Genomic DNA, 18,536 nt, shown 5'->3' with positions numbered 1-18,536 from the left:
AAAATTATTTATTTTTTAACAATGTGCTAAAGAAGTTATAACAAAATTTGAATAAATTGAAGGAAATATAAAAGCCAATACATTTTAAAAGGGTAAACTTGGAAAACACAAACTAAATTGTGTGATGCATTAATGACATTGTTTTAAATGTAAGGAAAATGACACTTGTCATAAAGGTAAGGGCGAAGGTCCAAAAGAAAATGTTAGAGAAAAGGTTGCTAGTATTTATCTTACTAATAAATGGATTGTCTTAGACTTCGGGTAAGGGTAACTGCTATTAACCACTTTGAATTATAATTTTGTGAAAAAATGTACTAAATATTTAAGTAAGTATACTGTTCATTAATTCCGAAATTCGTTGTCATCATTCAATTGAATATCACATAAAAGTAAAAAGATAGATTTTTAAGGATCTTATGGTCTTGATATTAGTATCAAATCAATGAAGACATAAAGTTAAACCGGATACATATTAAATTCCAGTGACTTTATTAAACTCATTTTCACGTAAGAAATTAAAAGTTATTAAACAAATGCTAATTAAGAAAAGAAAGGAGTTTAATCGAATTAAGCTTCAGGAAATTTACTTAAATGTGATGGGGATTGTAAATACATAGCTATAATAAATGTAATATTAATGAGGCAAGTATAATTTGGTGTTAATTAGTACACTTTTAATACGTGATTAAGAAATGGTTTCATAATGTGCATTTGTGCAGAAAGAAAGAAAAAAAAACATGATATCATGATCATCGATATGATTTGGTTTCATTCCCGTTTCCGAAGCAGACCCGTCGTCCGCCACCCACAATCCGTAAATGATCCGCTGCATGCAGCCCTATAATTCCAGTGCTACACCTTTACCGGTTATCACCGACCTCGAATAATCTGGCTTTATCTGATTGTACCCAACAGTCCAACTCCTTAAGCGTACAACTTAAAGTGACAGAAAGTACTTGATTGCGTAAAAACGAGCGACAGATGATAATAGCTCTTGTCACTACAGCCACCCCATTTCCTTTTTTATTTCTTTGAATTTATTTTTAAGGTAACAAGACAACAATTGAATCTAGAATTTTCCTTTTAAAAAATCAGAAAGAAAAAATGACAAAACATTTGAACAAGCCACAAGAGACAGCGTAAAGTTGCATGTGTGTCCCTCACGCACCTGCCTCTCTTCTCGGTCTAATCTCTCTCTCTCTCTCTCTCTGTCTCACGCCATTGAAGCATTCGAATTTAAGATTCAGGCTATCTCAGATTACAAAACCCTAATCCCATCCCATGTGATCCATTCACGGGAGATTAATCCCCAATCTCAATCCTTAATCTGCCATGAATTTACACTGATTTCCAGAAAACCCACAACATTTCTCATTTCCAGTCTCTGCAAATCGCACAGTTTGTAGAGGGAGAGAGACAGAGAGAAATGCCAAGCGTAGCTGTTAAGCTCTATAGCGTGTTCTTCAAGTTCCTCTTGAAGCACCGTTTGCAGAATCGGATCCAAACCCAGCCCGACGAGTTCAACCCTTTCGGCGTCACGTCCCGACCCGAAGAAACAATCGCCTCACCCAATCCTCTGTTCGACGACGGCGTTGCCACCAAGGACATCCACATCGACCCCTTCACTTCTCTCTCTATCCGAATCTTCCTCCCCGAGTCCGCTCTCAACCCACCCGAACCAGCTTCCAAGTCTAGGGTTACCGCTACGCCTAAACGATCCGATCTCAATCAGGGATCCAACCGAACCGATTCGGCCCGCCAGAGCCTGAACAATTTACCCGCCACCCCTTCTCGGCGCAACAGCTATGGCAATCCGACACTGTCCAATTTGGCGAAAAGCGAGCAGAGAAGGAACAGTTACGGGTGTAGCAATGACATAGAGAGTATGAATTTGATGGCGAACGCTGGCGTGGGAGTGTACAGAGGCTACTCGCCGGCCAATTTGACCAAGAACGGTCGAAAATTGCCGGTCATGTTGCAGTTTCACGGCGGCGGCTGGGTCAGTGGCAGCAATGACTCTGTGGCCAACGACATCTTCTGTCGGCGGATTGCGAAGCTGTGTGACGTCGTCGTTTTAGCGGTGGGTTATCGGCTTGCGCCGGAGAATCGATACCCAGCGGCGTTCGAGGACGGGTTGAAGGTGTTGAATTGGCTTGGGAAGCAGGCCAATTTGGCTGAGTGCAGTAAGTCCATGGGAGGCGGACGGAGCACTCTCGGCGGCATTACCGAGTTTAAGAAGGCCGATTCTCATCGGCATATCGTGGACACTTTTGGGGCTTCAATGGTTGAACCTTGGTTGGCTGCCCATGGAGATCCAACGAGGTTATAATCTTCTTCTACTTGCAACGTGACTATTATTATATTTAGATTCTAACTGAAATTTCTAATCTAGTGTGTTATGATTGATGATGATACATGAGTTTACAATTCTTGGTTCAGTTTGTGGATATTGCTGGAATATGATTTTCATGTTTGCATTGCCAGTGTTCAAAGTTTATAGGCATTTCTTTGGAGTTTATCAGATCCATGGGTTGATTTCTTGTAATAGGTTGCTAGTAGCTGAGTTTGCATACTTGTTTCATTTCCCAACTAAAATAATTGTTTAGGCTGGTTGCTGGTGGTGGCAATGCTTTAGTGTTTGAGTTAATTTCCATCTGAGGACTTCAATTAATGTCCACAGAGGCTGGGTCGATGTGCACTTGTGCGCATATAATAGATATAGAAAAGTTAATAGGGCTAATTTCAACTTAGAATGGCAAGGTATTGGTGGATGACTGGATTTTATCTTTCCATAGAGTTTTGATAAGCGTGGTTTTCTTCTAAAATATTTATGCTTTGGTTGGCCTGTTTGATACCTTGATCTGCTATATTAGATTACATGCTGGATTCATGTAGTTTGAGAGAAGACGCAGTTATCATTTTCCTCATAATTTGTTGCTAAATCTCAAGATTTCTTGATGACAAAAGTCAATAGTTTATGCAAGCAGGAGGGGTTGGAGTGGGATTTGTCTATGTTGATATAAGATAATCTTTGCTTTCTTGAGACTACTTCTATAATGTCTCAACCATAAACATTAAACTATTAGCATAGCAGAACAATTTATTATATAAGGATTAGATTAAGGCCTTAATATATGGTCCTATGCTGTCATGGGTTGGCTGTGGTTCCAGTTATCTTTAAACTTAAAACCTTTTTGCCTGCATTATTTATGCATTGAGCACTAAATATGACTTAGTTCTCTGTATTTTCTCATTCTGTATATATAGTATCTTCTGTTTGTTTTTGCTTTCCCTGTCTGGAAATTACGCTGCAAGCAGGCTACATTGCCAAATTTCTAACTTGCTTTGATATCATAAACAGATGTGTTCTCCTTGGTGTGAGCTGTGGTGCTAACATTGCAGACTATGTGGCTCGGAAAGCTGTAGAGGCAGGCAAGCTTTTGGACCCTGTCAAGGTGGTTGCACAGGTGCTGATGTATCCGTTCTTCATTGGAAATGTCCCCACTCATTCTGAGATAAGATTGGCAAACTCCTATTTCTATGACAAGGCAATGTGCATATTGGCATGGAAACTATTCTTACCTGAGGAAGAGTTTAGCTTGGACCACCCAGCTGCCAATCCCCTCATCCCAGACAGGGGGCCACCTGTAAGGCTCATGCCTCCGACCCTTACAGTGGTGGCAGAACATGATTGGATGAGAGACCGTGCCATTGCTTACTCAGAGGAGCTCCGGAAGGTAAACGTTGATGCACCTGTGCTGGAGTATAAAGATGCAGTTCATGAATTTGCAACCCTTGATATGCTTCTCAAGACCCCTCAGGCCCAGGCCTGTGCAGAGGACATTGCCATCTGGGTCAAAAAATACATCTCACTTCGAGGTCATGAGTTCTCATATTAGGTTGGAGACAACACACCCAATTGATGTTGCCACACGGTATAATCGGCTCTGCCCTGTGTATTCTGTTAGAAACTGAGCAAGAGAAAACCAGTATGCTGCCATTACCTGGGAGGCTGGAATGGATACTATATATTGTTTAGGTGGTTTCTGCCTCCTTTAGCACTTGGGTTGTTTCAGTTTCAAATTTACTTCTCGTGACCTTGTCATGTTCTGTGTTATTTGTAAGATAGAGAAGTCGCCTGAGAGTAGGATTTAGATGATGAGCCAGTGAGATGTACCCGCCTTTTTTCTAACAGGAGCGCCACATTCGGACGTTCTTGTGCCATTTTTTCCCTGTGCCTTACAATGTACTGTTTCTTATGAATAGAGTTCAGTTCTATTAATCAAATGCTCTCTTACTGTCTTTCACTCTCTATGAGGAGTTCTCTGTCTTTTCTTTGTTCTGTTGTCTTAGGCCGAAAGGCTTTTGGGATTAAAAGTTCAATGTTTTTGTTGTAAGCATTTTCTCGCTGTCCATCCACCAATTACCAATATTCTTAAAATACTTATGAATTTTAAAATTTCCTTGTTTTTTGTTCTTAAACATTTTTGTTAGCTATATAGAAGTAGACGGTGAAGGAAGAGACAAGTGGTGAAATTCCATTCCAAATACTTTTAGTTGCGTTTTTATGTGAATCCGAGCGAAACCTATGTTTTCTCGATTTCCTAAGTCGACATTGATTTGCGCTAGTGTTGTCCACGTGTCGGTGTTGGGAAAAACACAACTTCTTCTTTCTCGTACTAATAATAACTAGGCTTCGGATTTGAATCAGGGGATTTAATAACATAATTAATTATAATTAAGCGACGCACACAAAGATTATTTAGCCCTTATTTACAGCTACATTAATTTTCGCTAATGATTATTTACTACTTCACATGTTACTTAACTAACTTTTGCTACTTCTTTTTTTAAAATTAAAGTTTGAGTTTATGTATCTATATCTTTTTATAGAAAAAAAAAAATTTAAAACTTTTCCTTTAAGGAATCCGGCCAACCCCTTTTCCACCCGATCCGACCCGTGAAAGTGGTTCCTCTGTTTCTTTCCACTTTCTATTTTGGGCTAGAGTTTGAGATGTAGGTGCTCTTTCTCTCTCTAATCTGAATTCTAAGCTGCATCAGCTAACCTCTCCTTTGCATCTCCGATCCGGTAAGCCCTGGGTGTTGCTTTTCAGCTCCTTCTCTCAGATCTACTGCCTCATCTGTAAGTATTTTCAATCCAGCTTTCTCTCTCTCTCTTTTTATATTTAAATTTCTACAACGGATCTCCTTTTTTATTATATTTAATGCATCTTCTTCTCAATTATTGTGGAAACTGGTTCTGCTTTTTGAGCAACTCAGTTCATTAATGCTTTAATTTATTTTCTTTTTTGGTTGATTAATTAATGTTTCAATTTTGTTCTACAAGGAAAGTAAACGTTGAATTGTGGGTGAATGCGGGGAATCGGGCAATAGGTTTTGGGTGGTCTCACAAGTCGTGACAATGCAAGTGCAAGGCTTTAGAGCTAAATCCAGAGTAGCACTTCTCGTCGTCTTCGTCTTATGTGTTTGTTTCGCGGGGTTTTATGATTTGTTAAAGCCCGTTTCAAATGGATGTACCATGACGTACATGTATCCCACTTACATTCCTATTCCTACCACGACTGCTGTTTCACCGGCAAAGTACGGCTTGTATTTGTACCACGAAGGATGGAAGAAGATTGATTTTAAGGAGCATCTCAAAAAGCTAAGCGGCATTCCCATTCTTTTTATTCCGGGAAATGGCGGTAGCTACAAACAGGTAAGGAACCTCCGTGTTGTTTCTGCTTTCCACGCAGTTGGGATTGGTTGATGTCTCATTGAAATGCTCAATTTTGTATTTTTGTTGGCGAATTTGTCAGGAAGATTGTATCTTGTTGACAGTGGAATCTTACCTTTTATGTTTATTGCAAATTTACTATTTACAGGTACGTTCACTGGCAGCAGAATCTGACAGGGCATATCAAGCGGGACCCCTAGAGCGTACATTTTATCAGGAAGCTTCCCTAACTCCTGAAGAGGGCGGGGAGGAGATAGATGTAGCTTCCTTTCAGTTACCCAACCAATATGATTCCAGGTTGGACTGGTTCACAGTGGATCTTGAAGGAGAACATTCTGCTATGGATAGTGCTATACTTGAAGAACATGCAGAATATGTTGTCCACTCCATTCACAGGGTCTCTCTCTCATTATTTTCTTCCAATTGCATACGAATATGACATCTTTGATCTTTTAATGCATCATATTACATATTCTGAATATTGCCTTAAGAGGTAGTGTTATCAAGAATTAAATGACACAGAAATATGACATGCGCTTCTCTATGTTGGATTTCTGGTGGAACAACATTCAACAGAATGTGTTTTATAATGTAATTATCTATATTTAAGTTCCACGTTTCAGATAGTCCAAATGCTTGTTTTCATCCTCTACATGATCCAATCCCGTCCAATTATGAGGGGTCACAGAAACTGTCAACTTTAACCAAATAACAACAATTGGTGTTGTATGCTTTGGTAAAAGAAAAGGGCTTTACTGTGCATGACCATGTTGTCAATTTTTGTCCCCTCTTGGCACTGCCCAGTCTTTGTTTTCTTGATGACGTTTAGGCTTGTGGTTTATTCAGTTTTCTAGAGGAATGTTTCTTTTCACAAATTTTTAGTTTGTAAAATGTTCGACCTACAACCTCATGTGCAGATTTTGGATCAATATAAAGAATCTTATGAGACTAGAGAAAGAGAAGGTGCTGTAACCTCTGGGAGTTTGCCAAAAAGTGTAATATTGGTTGGTCACTCTATGGGTGGTTTTGTTGCTAGAGCTGCTGTTGCCCATAACCGTTTGAGGAAATCAGCAGTTGAAACGATTCTTACTCTCTCCAGCCCACACCAGTGAGTTTGTGGCTCTTATAATGGCTCTTACTTTCAAAGTGAATGCATTAATTAGTGTTTGATGAAATTTACCTATTTTATTCAGATACCCTCCTGTGGCATTGCAGCCTTCCTTGGGTCACTACTTTGCACGCGTTAATCATGAATGGAGAAAGGGATATGAGGTCCAAACAACTAGAGCAGGACATTATGTGTCTGATCCTGTTCTCTCACATGTTGTTGTTATATCCATTTCTGGCAGTTACAATGATTATCAGGTAAATACGTTTTTGCATTGCTTTCTGCAGTATGCACTGGCTGTCAACAAGAATATTGCGATGTTAAACTGAAAGGACCACTGTATACACTTCTTTTTTGCAAAATTGAAATATGTCTTGCATACTATAATTGAGAAATTTGCCTATATGTTGCTTATGGACTCTCATTTTATATAGGTACTGATATTAAGTTGTTGGTTTGGCATAATAAGAAGGAACTTCATAGTTTACTGAAGATACTGTAAGGGTGTTGTAGTTTTGTGTTAATGTGGGTGTTTGCAGTATTTTGTTGTTCATAACTTCATTTGTACATAGACGTCTCTGTGTGTATGGATATATTATGTTTACTGTATTATAAATTCTTTTTATGTACCTTGACTTTGTCTCTTTTCAAAGTAAAATAAAAATGTACCTTGACTTTGAGGGTTCTTTTTAACTCTTGTTTTTGTCTTTAGGTGAGGTCCAAGTCGGAATCCCTTGATGGCATTGTGCCTCCCACTCATGGTTTTTTGATCAGTAGTACAGGCATGAGAAATGTGTGGTTGTCAATGGAACATCAAGCTATTTTATGGTGTAATCAATTAGTTATCCAAGTAAGTGGAAGTAACTTTTTGAAGCCAGATATAATTATCATACAGACAGTTCTGAATACATATGCTCTTATCTAGGTATCACACACTCTTCTTAGTTTGGTACACTCCAGAACAGGCCAGCCATTTTCTGACAAACGAATAAGACTTGCGATATTCTCTAAAATGCTTCGTAGTGGGATACCACAGAGTTTCAATTGGATGATGCAATCACACTTGTCTCATCAGTCGTTACATGTTCCTTCTAGAGATGTAAAAGATAAAACTGGTAATGTACATTTTCATTTTGTCTTTGTGGGAACTCCATTATATTCCCCTTTATAATTTTCTAAAGTTTTAAATCTGTTTATTATGGTGCTAGTAGCAATGTTGACCAAAAAAAAAAAAATAGTCATGAATGTTAATTTGATGATTTTGTCTCTTCTATGTTTTGTGTAATATGATACAGGATCGCTGTACACTTCCGCTGCATGCCCTAGAAATGTTCATTGGAGCGAGGATGGCCTTGAGAGGGACCTATACATTCAGACAACCACTGTCACTGTTTTAGCCATGGATGGTCGAAGACGGTGGTTAGACATACAAAAACTGGTTAGCATCAGCAAAGTTTCCATCCTGTATCGTGATACTGAAATTATTGTGAACTTAATCTCAAGCGTATTGGGTTTTGAAGCATTACAAATTAGTATTTAACTTTCATATATTCTTTTTGTTCTTGTCACACTGATAGCCCTTGTTAAGTTTCTTTAATTTTTTGAATTTCCTATCCCTGATAGTGCTCAGACTTTAATCCATATGTGCAGGGGTCAAATGGAAGAAGTCACTTCATGTTTGTGACAAACCTTGCTCCATGTTCTGGGGTTAGACTTCATCTGTGGCCTGAAAAAAGAAACTCAACTTCAGAATTGCCTGTGTGTATAAGAATCCTCGAAGTGACATCAAAGATGGTGCGCATTCCATCAGGACCAGCACCAAGACAGGTATTTTATGTTGCATTCATGACAATGATTTTAACGGGATTGCATTTATTAATAGGTTCATTTTGATGGTATTATATGTGACTTCTGAACTTTGATTAGACTTTCTTTATCTTGATTTGATCAAAATTTGTCACACTACATGAAAGAGTGATGTTCAAATTATGCTGCTACTCAGATTGGTTGCACTGGCACATTTAATGGCTGATGCTATCTGCATGCTCTTAATTGTGGAAATGCTGTCTTATTAGATTGAACCTGGAAGCCAGACAGAGCAAGCTCCTCCTTCTGCTATATTTCGCTTGGGACCTGAGGATATGCGTGGTTTCAGATTCCTGACCATCTCAGTTGCACCTCGTCCGGTATTGTTTCTCCCCAATTTTTCATTCTAAAAAAGTTTTGTTGGGATGGGAGTTTAATGTTTATTGTTGGTTTGTTTGTTATGTGCTTGTAGTAGGCTTTGCCTAGGTGGATGTGTTGTCATCTCCTTTTGTATTTTTGTTCTATTCTCTCTCTCTCTCTCTCTCTCTCTCTCTCTCTCTCTTAATAAAAAAGTACGTGGTTTGGCTTATGTTGAATAATACTTCCACTCTCTCGCTAAATGGGATATTTCAAGTGGTTTTGAGTTTTGTGCACGAGTGTTGACAATCTATTGATCAGACTATTTCAGGAAGACCTCCACCAGCAGTTTCCATGGCAGTTGGGCAGTTTTTTAATCCGGAGGAAGGGGAGCGGGAGTTCTCGCCTTGGTCACTGTCTAGTTATTCTTATAAGGTTAATATCCCTATGATGCTACTTTATTATGGAATTTGGAAATTTTATAAGCTTAAGCTGTCACTCAACTTAAATGATTGACTTTTGACTTTGCATGAATTGGTTTCTTTGCAGGAAATTTCTTTGAAGGAGGATCATCCCCTTGCTTTGAATCTGTCATTCACCACTAGTTTAGGCCTCTTGCCTGTCATATTCTCTTTGAAGACTGCAGGTTGTGGAATAAAGAATTCTGGACTTCCAGATGAACAGGCTGATGATATAGATAATAGCAGTAAGGATTTAAATAAGTAGTAGTATTATGTTTTATATTTTTTGGTTACATGTTGTGGATTAATGCAAAACACTGATGGTGAAATAAAAAGTTGTAATCATCTTGAGCAATTCTTTGTTCTTTCATCTGTTTGGCTAAGCTAGTTCTATGTTGGTATTACAGAACTCTGTAAGCTTCGCTGTTTCCCACCTGTAGCATTTGCTTGGGATGACACATCAGGTCTCCACATATTCCCAAATGTATATAGTGAGACAATTGTTGTTGATTCCTCACCAGCGCTCTGGAGTTCACCTAAAAGTTCTGAGAAAACCTCTGTTATGTTGCTTGTAAGAAGTCACCTAAATTTTCATATCATAATATGACTTTTGTAAATTACAGAATCTACCAGTGGTTTCTTCCTATCATCATTAAAAATTGAAATGTTTACATTTGTCTACCTCTGCTTCTGTTCAGGTAGATCCACATTGTTCATACAGAAGTGCAGTGGCTGTTTCTGTAACTGCAGCTGCCAGTAGGTTTTTGCTTCTATATAATTCACAGGTAATGATTTTCAACAGCCCTAATGCGATAGAGCAGAAGGAGGAGCTTTTATTTTTGTTTTTCAGCAGCGTCTTCTCTATTTCTGTTATTTCTGATGATTAAAGAAAAAGGTTAACAAAGTCCTGTTTGAACATAATCACAATGCTTAATAATGCAAGTGGAAAGAGGTAGACTTGAGATTTGATTGAAGCAATCCATGTAGTTTATAAGTGGCAAATTGAATAAAAACTCGTGTTTCCTATGTGATACCAAGTTCTGATTGTGTAATGGACTTTAATGGCCATATGCAACCTCTGTAAATGTAAATAATTCCAAATTGCTGTATAGTTTCTGTAGCTTTTTAGTTAACATTACTCTATACATCTTCACAAATAGCTGCATACATGCAGATAGCAAGATATTGAAATTACTTTTATATACTAAGGCATGGACATCTCAACACAACCTTGCTTCTGTTAGTGATTTGTCATATTGTAAAGCAAAGGAGAGGCAATTATCGTTTTTTATCTGATGTGGAAAGTTATCATGGTTTAATGTTGTTGACTTGCATGATGCCTTGGATGTCAGCAGTTTTTTACTTTCCTTTTTCTTTGTTTGGTACAAAGGAGGAGAAGGAGGAGGATTAAACTTTGGCCTTGGGTTTGGGGTTTAATTTTCTCTACCACTGGAGCTAGAATCCCTATTCTGTATTTTATTTTTATTTTCATTTTTGTTGGTGCTTTGAAGGCTATCCTGTGTGTCTCCCTCTCATGGTTAATAAAGCTTTTCCTTATTGTTTAATATATTTTCTTGTGGAAAAGAGGTATGCTTCTTATTTAGTTTATTGATCATGTGATGGTATTGCTCTCTTGCAGATTGTTGGTTTCGCCCTTGTTGTTATCTTTTTTGCACTAATGCAGCAAACACATGCATGGGATCTTGACCTGCCCATACCTTCGATTCTCATGGCTGTGGAATCTAATTTGAGAATCCCATTGCCATTTCTCTACCTTGCCATGGCACCCATCTTGCTTTCTTTTGTCCTCTCCTTTTGGATTTCTCAACCATTTCCTTCATTTGCTAGCTTCACCGTTGTCTCGGTGATCTGTTATTTACTTGCTAATGGCTTCGTAATTATTCTGATTTTGATATCTCAATTCATCTTCTATGCGGCTGCTGTTGTACATATTTTCATCAAGACAAGGTTAGTAGGCTCTCTCAACCACTCTTTATTTACTATCAGTGATTTGAAAATCGATTGGCTTGTGTATTCTTGGCCAGTTATTTACTAAAGTCATCAACCCGTCGTCAGAAGGGGGGAAACATTGTATGGCTATTCAAACGGCTCTTATTACTGTTTGAATGGCGTATATTTATGTATACATGTATGTACATGTTCACTGGTTAATGTGCTGAATGACAGGAACTATTATGTTGCAGGTTTCAATTGTGGGAAAAAAGTGCTAACCGGTTTATTAATCTTTCCTCTAGTTTCTTTTCATTGAAGGTAAACTTTATCCTGTGGTATAAATGTAATCGTTAGTTGCTCAAGTATCTTTATTTCCTTCATGTCCTCTGGGAAAAGGTTGACAAGTTAACTCATTCACTATCACATGATTCTTTCATGAACAGGTGTTAAGAGTTGTAAAAGCCAATCCACTACTTGTTACAGCACTTGCTGCAATTACTCTGGTGTGCTTGGTTCATGCAGCGTTTGGTCTATTTATAATCTTGTCCTTGGATGCTTTGTGCTGTCACAGTGCACTTTGCAGGTATGTCATCACTTTGATTCTGTTGGACTTTGATGGGAATGGTGCACAAAGCCATGCACTTGCTGTCCTTTTATTGCGTGTAGTTTTCATTTATTTATTTATTTATTTCTATTATTATTGTCGTTGCTTGTTGATAGATAATATGTAAAGCTTCATGTGTTGTATTACCTTCAGGGTATGTGTGATTAAAATGATCCTAAGAGTTGCTTTATGTCTGTGTAACAGTTTTTTGACAGCTTCATTTCGCAGCCATGCACAAAGACATGAATTATTTGATTGTAAAAAAGAAGGCAATGATGGTTCTCGCCACCTTCCCTTCAAAAGTGATGGAGATTGCTGCTCCAATAGTCCAGACTCTTCGAAAAGTTTTGGTGAAGCGCAATTAGAGATATTCCATCATCGGCATGGGTTGTTTATTTTGCATCTTACTGCAGCGCTCATGTTTGTCCCATCACTAGTTGCTTGGTTTCAGGTACAGTAATTATATCAATTATCTTTCTGGTCTCTCTAGAAATTTATCTTTTTTATAATAAAAATTTCCATTATAAACTTACAAAAGGACATACTTTCTGGTTGCAGAGAATAGGGATGGGTCATAGCTTTCCATGGCTAGTGGATTCAGCTCTTTGCACAGGTGTGATTCTTCATGGTATCTTCACTTCAAAGCCCGAGTTCAATTCCTTCCTAGTTTCTTTACCTGGCGTCAGAAATCTTGAAGTGAGGTTGAACTTCATGTACCTGGTAGCTGGATACTATTCTTATCTCTCTTCCCTGGCCTTGGCTCCATTTAGAGTATTTTATGCTATGACTGCTATAGGCTTTACTTCCTTTGCCTTGATGATCTTACAAAGATGGAACAGAGAAAAGGGAGAGGCCCATTTTGGTAGCCGAAAGCACTCTCACAGGCATTGACTTCGCCAGAAACACATACATTTACCAAGTGTCCAAGTCTTCTGTAAGGCCCCTTGTACAAATACAGGTCATGACTGTATGCAAGTTGTCTGCGATGGTGGGATGTGCTGTGTACATGACTCCAGTAACCACAGTTTTGCAATCAGAACCGTCACACGCAAGCAAGCGACCCTGTTCGGTGGTGTAACATGCAATATGAAACGAAGATTGTGTTGTGACATTTATAAGATGGCCCCCCCTTTTTTTTTAGGTCGGGGTGGTTTTTTTGTTTGTTTGTTTGCTTCCCTTACACGATTGAGACGTTTTTGAGGCTCCTGTTTGGAGGTCTAATGAGAGAGACTAGTTTGCCTTACTCTTGGATATTAGTGTAGCGTGTTCACGGAAGAAACACACATTGGGAATTCAACATTCAAAAATTTTTGTTGCATTTGATCAATTAGTGGGCCATGAATTATTATGTTCAAAAGAATTTATTTGTCGAAAAATGGATTATCGAATATTTCAACCTTGAAAATAACCTAACTAGAAAACCTTTCACGGAAAAAGCTCTTCCTAATGGATATTTTTGATGAGTTGAGGCTGAATTGCCCCGCAACTTTCAATCAGCCTCGGTACGCTTTAATAAAAAATATTATGCCTTTTAATTCTTGTCTTCCATACCAAGGTTTCTGGCTCTTTTTCATTCCGTTTAGTGACCTTTCTGTTCATGAAAAACGAAGTTAAAGAAACTGAGAAAAGCACCCTGTATATTGTATGAAAACATTATTCAACCAATACATTGAATGAACACAAATTTCAACCAAAGAAGAAACAACAAAAACAAAAACAATGGATGAGTAAATAGACTACAAATGTCGGGTTGTAGCACGATGGCTAGTGGCTCTAGATGTCATGGCTCTCAGGTTTGCTCGAGCCAAGGAAAGAGAGCTGCCAGATTGACCATGATCGACCCTAAAAGCCTCCATAAACTCCTCTCTCTGTAACCTTAGAGCTAATGCAGCATCCCCATCTTGGCTTGGGATCCTTCTACTACTTGATGTCCTTAAAGGCCGAATACTTCTATGAGCACCTTGTTCTGGGTTTTGATGCTCAGCTTCTGTGTTCTGTACTAACCTTATTGCTAGTGCAGCATCATCATCCTCTTCATCTTGGCTTAATATTACCCTTCTTCTCCTCATGGTCATTTCTCCGTTGCTTGATACCCCTGATGATGCCCTTCTACTTTGAACACTCCTTGTATTATAAAACGCCTTCTCGGGGATTTGACGCACAGCTTCTCCACTACTATTTAAGGCTCCAGCAGCTTTCCTTGCTTCAACTTCTTGTGGAAACAGAAGCTGTATTGTGTTCCAAAGAACCGTGTTGACTGTGCAGGATCTACTATGGCTGCAAATGTTCAAAAAAGACAGAGATAAACCCAAAACTGCATTGCACTAATGTCAATCCCCATTTTTTAACATTATAGCTTGGGATTATGGATGAAACATACCTCATTAGCTGCCTGCACTTAGGGCACCTCTTCCCACATTTGTCAGCAGCAGACCGCAAGCATTTCTTACAGAAACTACAATCAAGCAGTTCTAGTGATCAAAACAAAGTGATCCTTGTTTTTGACTAAAAGAAGGTGAAATAATTTCTTATAAAGTGTGTTCAATTACCAATAAGAAATTCAAAGTCGATGGACATATGATTCAAATCGCAATAAGATCCAAAAAACGCAAACTTTAGGCTATGCTTAGTTGATTTTGAAATTAATACCTGTGTCCACAGGGAGTAGTACTGGGTTCAAAGCAAATCTCCAAGCAGATCTGCAGAGTACATGATACCCATTTTGTTAGAAAAAATAACGAAAACCCTTTTGCTTTCACCAGTATCAAAATTGCGAACGAGATGCAGATCAGAAGGGTCTTACAGCGCAAGAAAGCTCATCCCTAAGCTTATCCAAGCAAGGAAGATTTGAACTTGGTGGGCAAGAAACACCAGAGCTCTCAGCCATTTTGTCATCTCTTGTTTCCTTTTCTTTGTTCACAATAATTTGCGGTTCTTCCTTCTCTTTTCCACTCTCTGTGAACAACAAATATACCCGCATGAGAATGAAAGGAGTGTCATACAAAATTTCAGAAAAATAAATAAAGAAGGAAATTTCCGAACGAAAGGTACAGGCTTTCCGCACCATCTTTTTTAGTTTCTTCGTCATCATCAAGGTTGAGAACAGCAACAGGCATTGAAATTGGGCTCCTTCTCTGAGCTCGGCGCTTTCTGAAACAAATAAAAATTAAATCTTGTACAAAACAAGAAACTAAAAAAGATTATCAATTTAAAGAGAAAAAAAAAACATTTCAAGAAGATTGGAAGATTATTTGATACCTTCTTGATGAATTGGTTGGTGGGGTCTTGAAGTGCAGATCAGAACGCTTCTTGTATTTAACTTGTCGCTCAGGCGTATCATCGACCACGAGGCTCGCGATTAGAAGACTCTCTTCATCCCAGCCGGCCATGGCAGCCACGGATTTGAATCTGGGGCTGAACATGCTAGAGTCTCCGCTTGTACCATTGCTCACAACTTTAAGCGGATCCGACGACTCTCTCGCTCGGACTTTTGGGTCTCTTGGACTCTGTTTCGGCTCTTCCTCTCGCCTCGCCATCTTTTGTTGTTTTTTGGGCGGAACAGAATGAAAGGGGAATGTTCGTCTTTTGCGGAGAAGAAAAGCGTAGGAGAGAACGTAGAAGGAAAATGACGTGTAGAGAGATGGGATGGGTTTTGTGCTAACGGTCAAATTTTTTGAATCATATGTTGTTTTTGAATCTCCAACGGCTATGATTCAGGATAAAAATCTAACCAAATTGCTATACAAATCAACTGTCTAATAAAGAAGGCAAAACCAAATCATGAGTGATTTTTCAGGAAATTGAAGACAAACAAAATTTAATGTGTATGGATATAATATGTACATTTTTTTTAGAGTCAACATTTAATGTGTACGTTAGTAAATAAACACAAGAGTATAGTCAGCAAAAAAAACAAAGAAAGAAAAAGAATATATGTCGAGATACATATACAATATGCCCTAAATCGTGTGATTAATCCTATGTACAAAGTAATAAATGGACAAACAAACTAACCCACCTAAGTAATTACCGCCGTTTGTCTAACAAAGCTCATAAGAAAACTCTACGCTCTCTCCTTTCTCTTATCTTTCTCATCATCATCACACTTCTCTTAATAACCTTTTGCTGTTGTTGCACTTGTACCACTCGATCACCACCCTCACCCTCCTCTTGCCATGGCAATAGACGGCTCTGCGGATCAACAAAACTCTGCAGCACCCGATCTCTAAGCCCTGTGTCCCCAACCTCACAAAATCTATGTGACCAATCCCGTGGCTCCACCGCTCTCGTCCCCAATCCCGGGGCCCGATCCTTGGACCCCACATTTTGTTCCTCCCGCCAATCTGCCACGTAAGTCGCCACTCTCCTATAAAATTTCTCCTTAAACACCTCCCACACTTGGTACTTGTAGTGATTTATAACCAACACTCCCCTATCCACATTCACAGGCTCATACCCATTCCTAAGGTGAAAATGGTGCACCACATTGATCAATGTTGAGTTCAATGCCTCGGGCCTAACAATACTCTTGTGCCTCTCGGGGGCGGCCAACCGACACGTGTACCCGACAGTGACGCCTTGAACAGGAACTCGTCTGAGGCCCGAGGGCCCAAAACTGTAGCACGAGGCCCGGATCTCGCCGACATAGTCATAATTGGACTGGTTGCGCAGCACATCGTGCAGCATTAGGCCCGAAGGCAAATGGAAGAACTCGTCTGCGTCTATGAACCCAACCCATTGGCACGTCTCCCGGGCCCGTAACGCGCAATGGGCGAACCCGGCCTCCTGGGTCTTGAGCCAAGGCCACACGTGTCTCGTCACATTGTAATTCGCTCTCCGTAGCCACTCAATTACGACATCAGTGTCGTCGTCGCTATTGTTGTCGTACAGGAACCAACGCTGCACCCCCATTTGGGCGTGGTACATGACCCACTCCTTCAAGAACCGACCCTGATTCCGCACCATCGAGCACAAGCACATCTCGTGCTCCTTCCAATCGGTCGGGTTGGCTAGCCCGGGTCGGATCGCGGGGCGGGCTATGGTGTTTAGTATTCCCTTTGCTCCACCGCCTTTCACTCTGACGGAGACCTTCACGGTATTGTTGGGCCCACGCGGGAAACTCAGCACACTCCGTGGGGTTTTGCACCGTACGATCTCCTGGGCGATCGATACGACGTCGGATCTCAATAGATACCTCGTCGTTCTGAAATCCCAGCCGTAGACGCACTCGAATTTTGCTGTGTTGGAAATTCTTTCGCGCCGAAGGTTGAGACCTTTGACGAACACGATCGTGGTGTTGTCGCGGTCGACGAGGGCGTCGTAGGCGAGCCAGTCCCAGCTGTACGAGGGCACCGCCGGAACGTCTTCGTTGTGTTTCAAGCCTACCGAAACGGTGAGGCTACGTGGCGGGCGCGGGCACCGGACGATCTGATTATGAAAATCCCCGCCATCTATGTCAATGGGAGGCAGATTGAAGCGAGGCTGGGAGTGGGACCGCGACGAGTCGTTGGCTGAGAAGTAAACGCAGTGGAGGTCGTCTTTGGTAAATACATGAGCGGTACGAGGGTAATTATTTAGAAAAACGAGCGCCTGCTCTGGAAACATAACGACTTCTCGAACAGAAATGGTGATGGGGGAGATGGGTTTGTTGGATGGAGCTGGCCATGTTAGCATCAGGACTGGTTGAAACGTTTCTGTAGTAATAAGAATAAATCATTCATTCATTAATTAAAATGGAAAACATGTAGAAATAATAATTAATGATGATTAAAAAAGAAAAGAAAAAGAGTAATTAAAAACGTACTTCCGATGAGGAAGCGGAAAGCGTAGAAGCTGAAGCCGGAGAAGAGGGCGCAGTTGATGACGACGAAGACGGTGCACCAGAAGAGCGTGCTCCAAGAAACGACGTCGCGGGGTGATGATCTCCTCTTACGACCAACACCCTTGGGTCCCTTCATAGTTTGGGCCAGCGGCTATGGAAGCCAGACAGAAGAAAAAGATGGTGGGATAAAGAAGAAAAAGATGGAGGGATAGAGAGGAGGGAGTGGAAATGGGGGGTGATACGGCTTTGATGGGAGAAAGAAAACACTAGACGTTGGCTACGACCGTTGAGAAGTTGGTTTATTTGCGGCCTTTAACATCTATCTCGTTTGTTTGGGGTTCTTATCTGTCTTTGTTTGGATAATGGAAAGGGAGACATGTAAATCTCTCTACGATTCTTCATCCTTATATTTCCTTTATAAAGCTTTTTTTTTTTTTTTTTTTCTGATAGAATTCCTTTATGAAGTTTGACTAAAAAGAAATATAATTTTATGCTAATTTATTTTAAGATATAGAATTTTCATCCTCCCTCAGAAACTGACTTGTATAAGAATTTTGACAAACAAGTGTTACTAAACATTGAGGGTGGAAGAAGCGTGGAGCCGATGGGACCTTAATGTAGACCTTCGCTTCTAAAAAAAGAATTATGTCAATCATTTATTATGGGAGTGTGGGATCCACTAAAGAAGA

General features: G+C 39.8%; 3 protein-coding genes across 6 annotated transcripts; 2 read left to right on the top strand and 1 right to left on the bottom strand.

The window, feature by feature from the left end:
- The first annotated feature begins 1,064 nt into the window (after positions 1-1,064).
- Positions 1,065-4,312, top strand: LOC117622807 (probable carboxylesterase 11). Its single transcript, XM_034353585.1, has 2 exons — positions 1,065-2,322; positions 3,362-4,312. Exons 1-2 carry the CDS (start codon positions 1,427-1,429, stop codon positions 3,897-3,899), a joined length of 1,434 nt encoding a protein of 477 aa, XP_034209476.1. The 5' UTR covers positions 1,065-1,426; the 3' UTR covers positions 3,900-4,312.
- Positions 4,313-4,957: 645 nt separating this feature from the next.
- On the top strand, positions 4,958-13,353 carry LOC117621438. 4 transcript variants are annotated; one of them, XR_004584919.1, is made up of 19 exons: positions 4,958-5,143; positions 5,348-5,719; positions 5,886-6,134; positions 6,655-6,845; positions 6,931-7,102; positions 7,558-7,695; positions 7,771-7,960; positions 8,141-8,283; positions 8,496-8,672; positions 8,921-9,031; positions 9,330-9,443; positions 9,558-9,714; positions 9,877-10,040; positions 10,168-10,254; positions 11,109-11,437; positions 11,674-11,740; positions 11,866-12,005; positions 12,242-12,477; positions 12,585-12,708. XR_004584919.1 is itself a non-coding variant. In XM_034351911.1 (19 exons), the coding sequence occupies exons 2-19, from the start codon at positions 5,423-5,425 to the stop codon at positions 12,915-12,917; spliced, it is 3,282 nt and encodes a 1,093-aa protein (XP_034207802.1). In that variant the 5' UTR covers positions 4,958-5,143; positions 5,348-5,422; the 3' UTR covers positions 12,918-13,353. The 4 variants fall into 4 exon arrangements, 3 of the variants coding, with proteins under 3 accessions (XP_034207802.1, XP_034207800.1, XP_034207801.1); XM_034351911.1 differs by having other exon boundaries at positions 12,255-12,477; positions 12,585-13,353; XM_034351909.1 differs by having other exon boundaries at positions 12,231-12,477; positions 12,585-13,353.
- Positions 13,354-13,636: 283 nt separating this feature from the next.
- Positions 13,637-18,174, bottom strand: LOC117622365 (glycosyltransferase family 92 protein RCOM_0530710). The gene is made up of 8 exons (XM_034353017.1): positions 17,830-18,174; positions 16,133-17,719; positions 15,285-15,507; positions 15,091-15,176; positions 14,830-14,981; positions 14,676-14,725; positions 14,407-14,481; positions 13,637-14,303 (listed from the first exon to the last, which is right to left on the bottom strand). The coding sequence occupies exons 1-8, from the start codon at positions 17,981-17,983 to the stop codon at positions 13,763-13,765; spliced, it is 2,868 nt and encodes a 955-aa protein (XP_034208908.1). The 5' UTR covers positions 17,984-18,174; the 3' UTR covers positions 13,637-13,762.
- Between the last annotated feature and the right edge of the window lie 362 nt (positions 18,175-18,536).

The sequence above is a fragment of the Prunus dulcis genome, chromosome 3 (assembly GCF_902201215.1).
Source record: "Prunus dulcis chromosome 3, ALMONDv2, whole genome shotgun sequence".
NCBI lineage: Eukaryota > Viridiplantae > Streptophyta > Magnoliopsida > Rosales > Rosaceae > Prunus > Prunus dulcis.
Note: the sequence above shows the minus strand (reverse complement) of the source record. Positions and strands in the feature narration are given on the sequence as shown.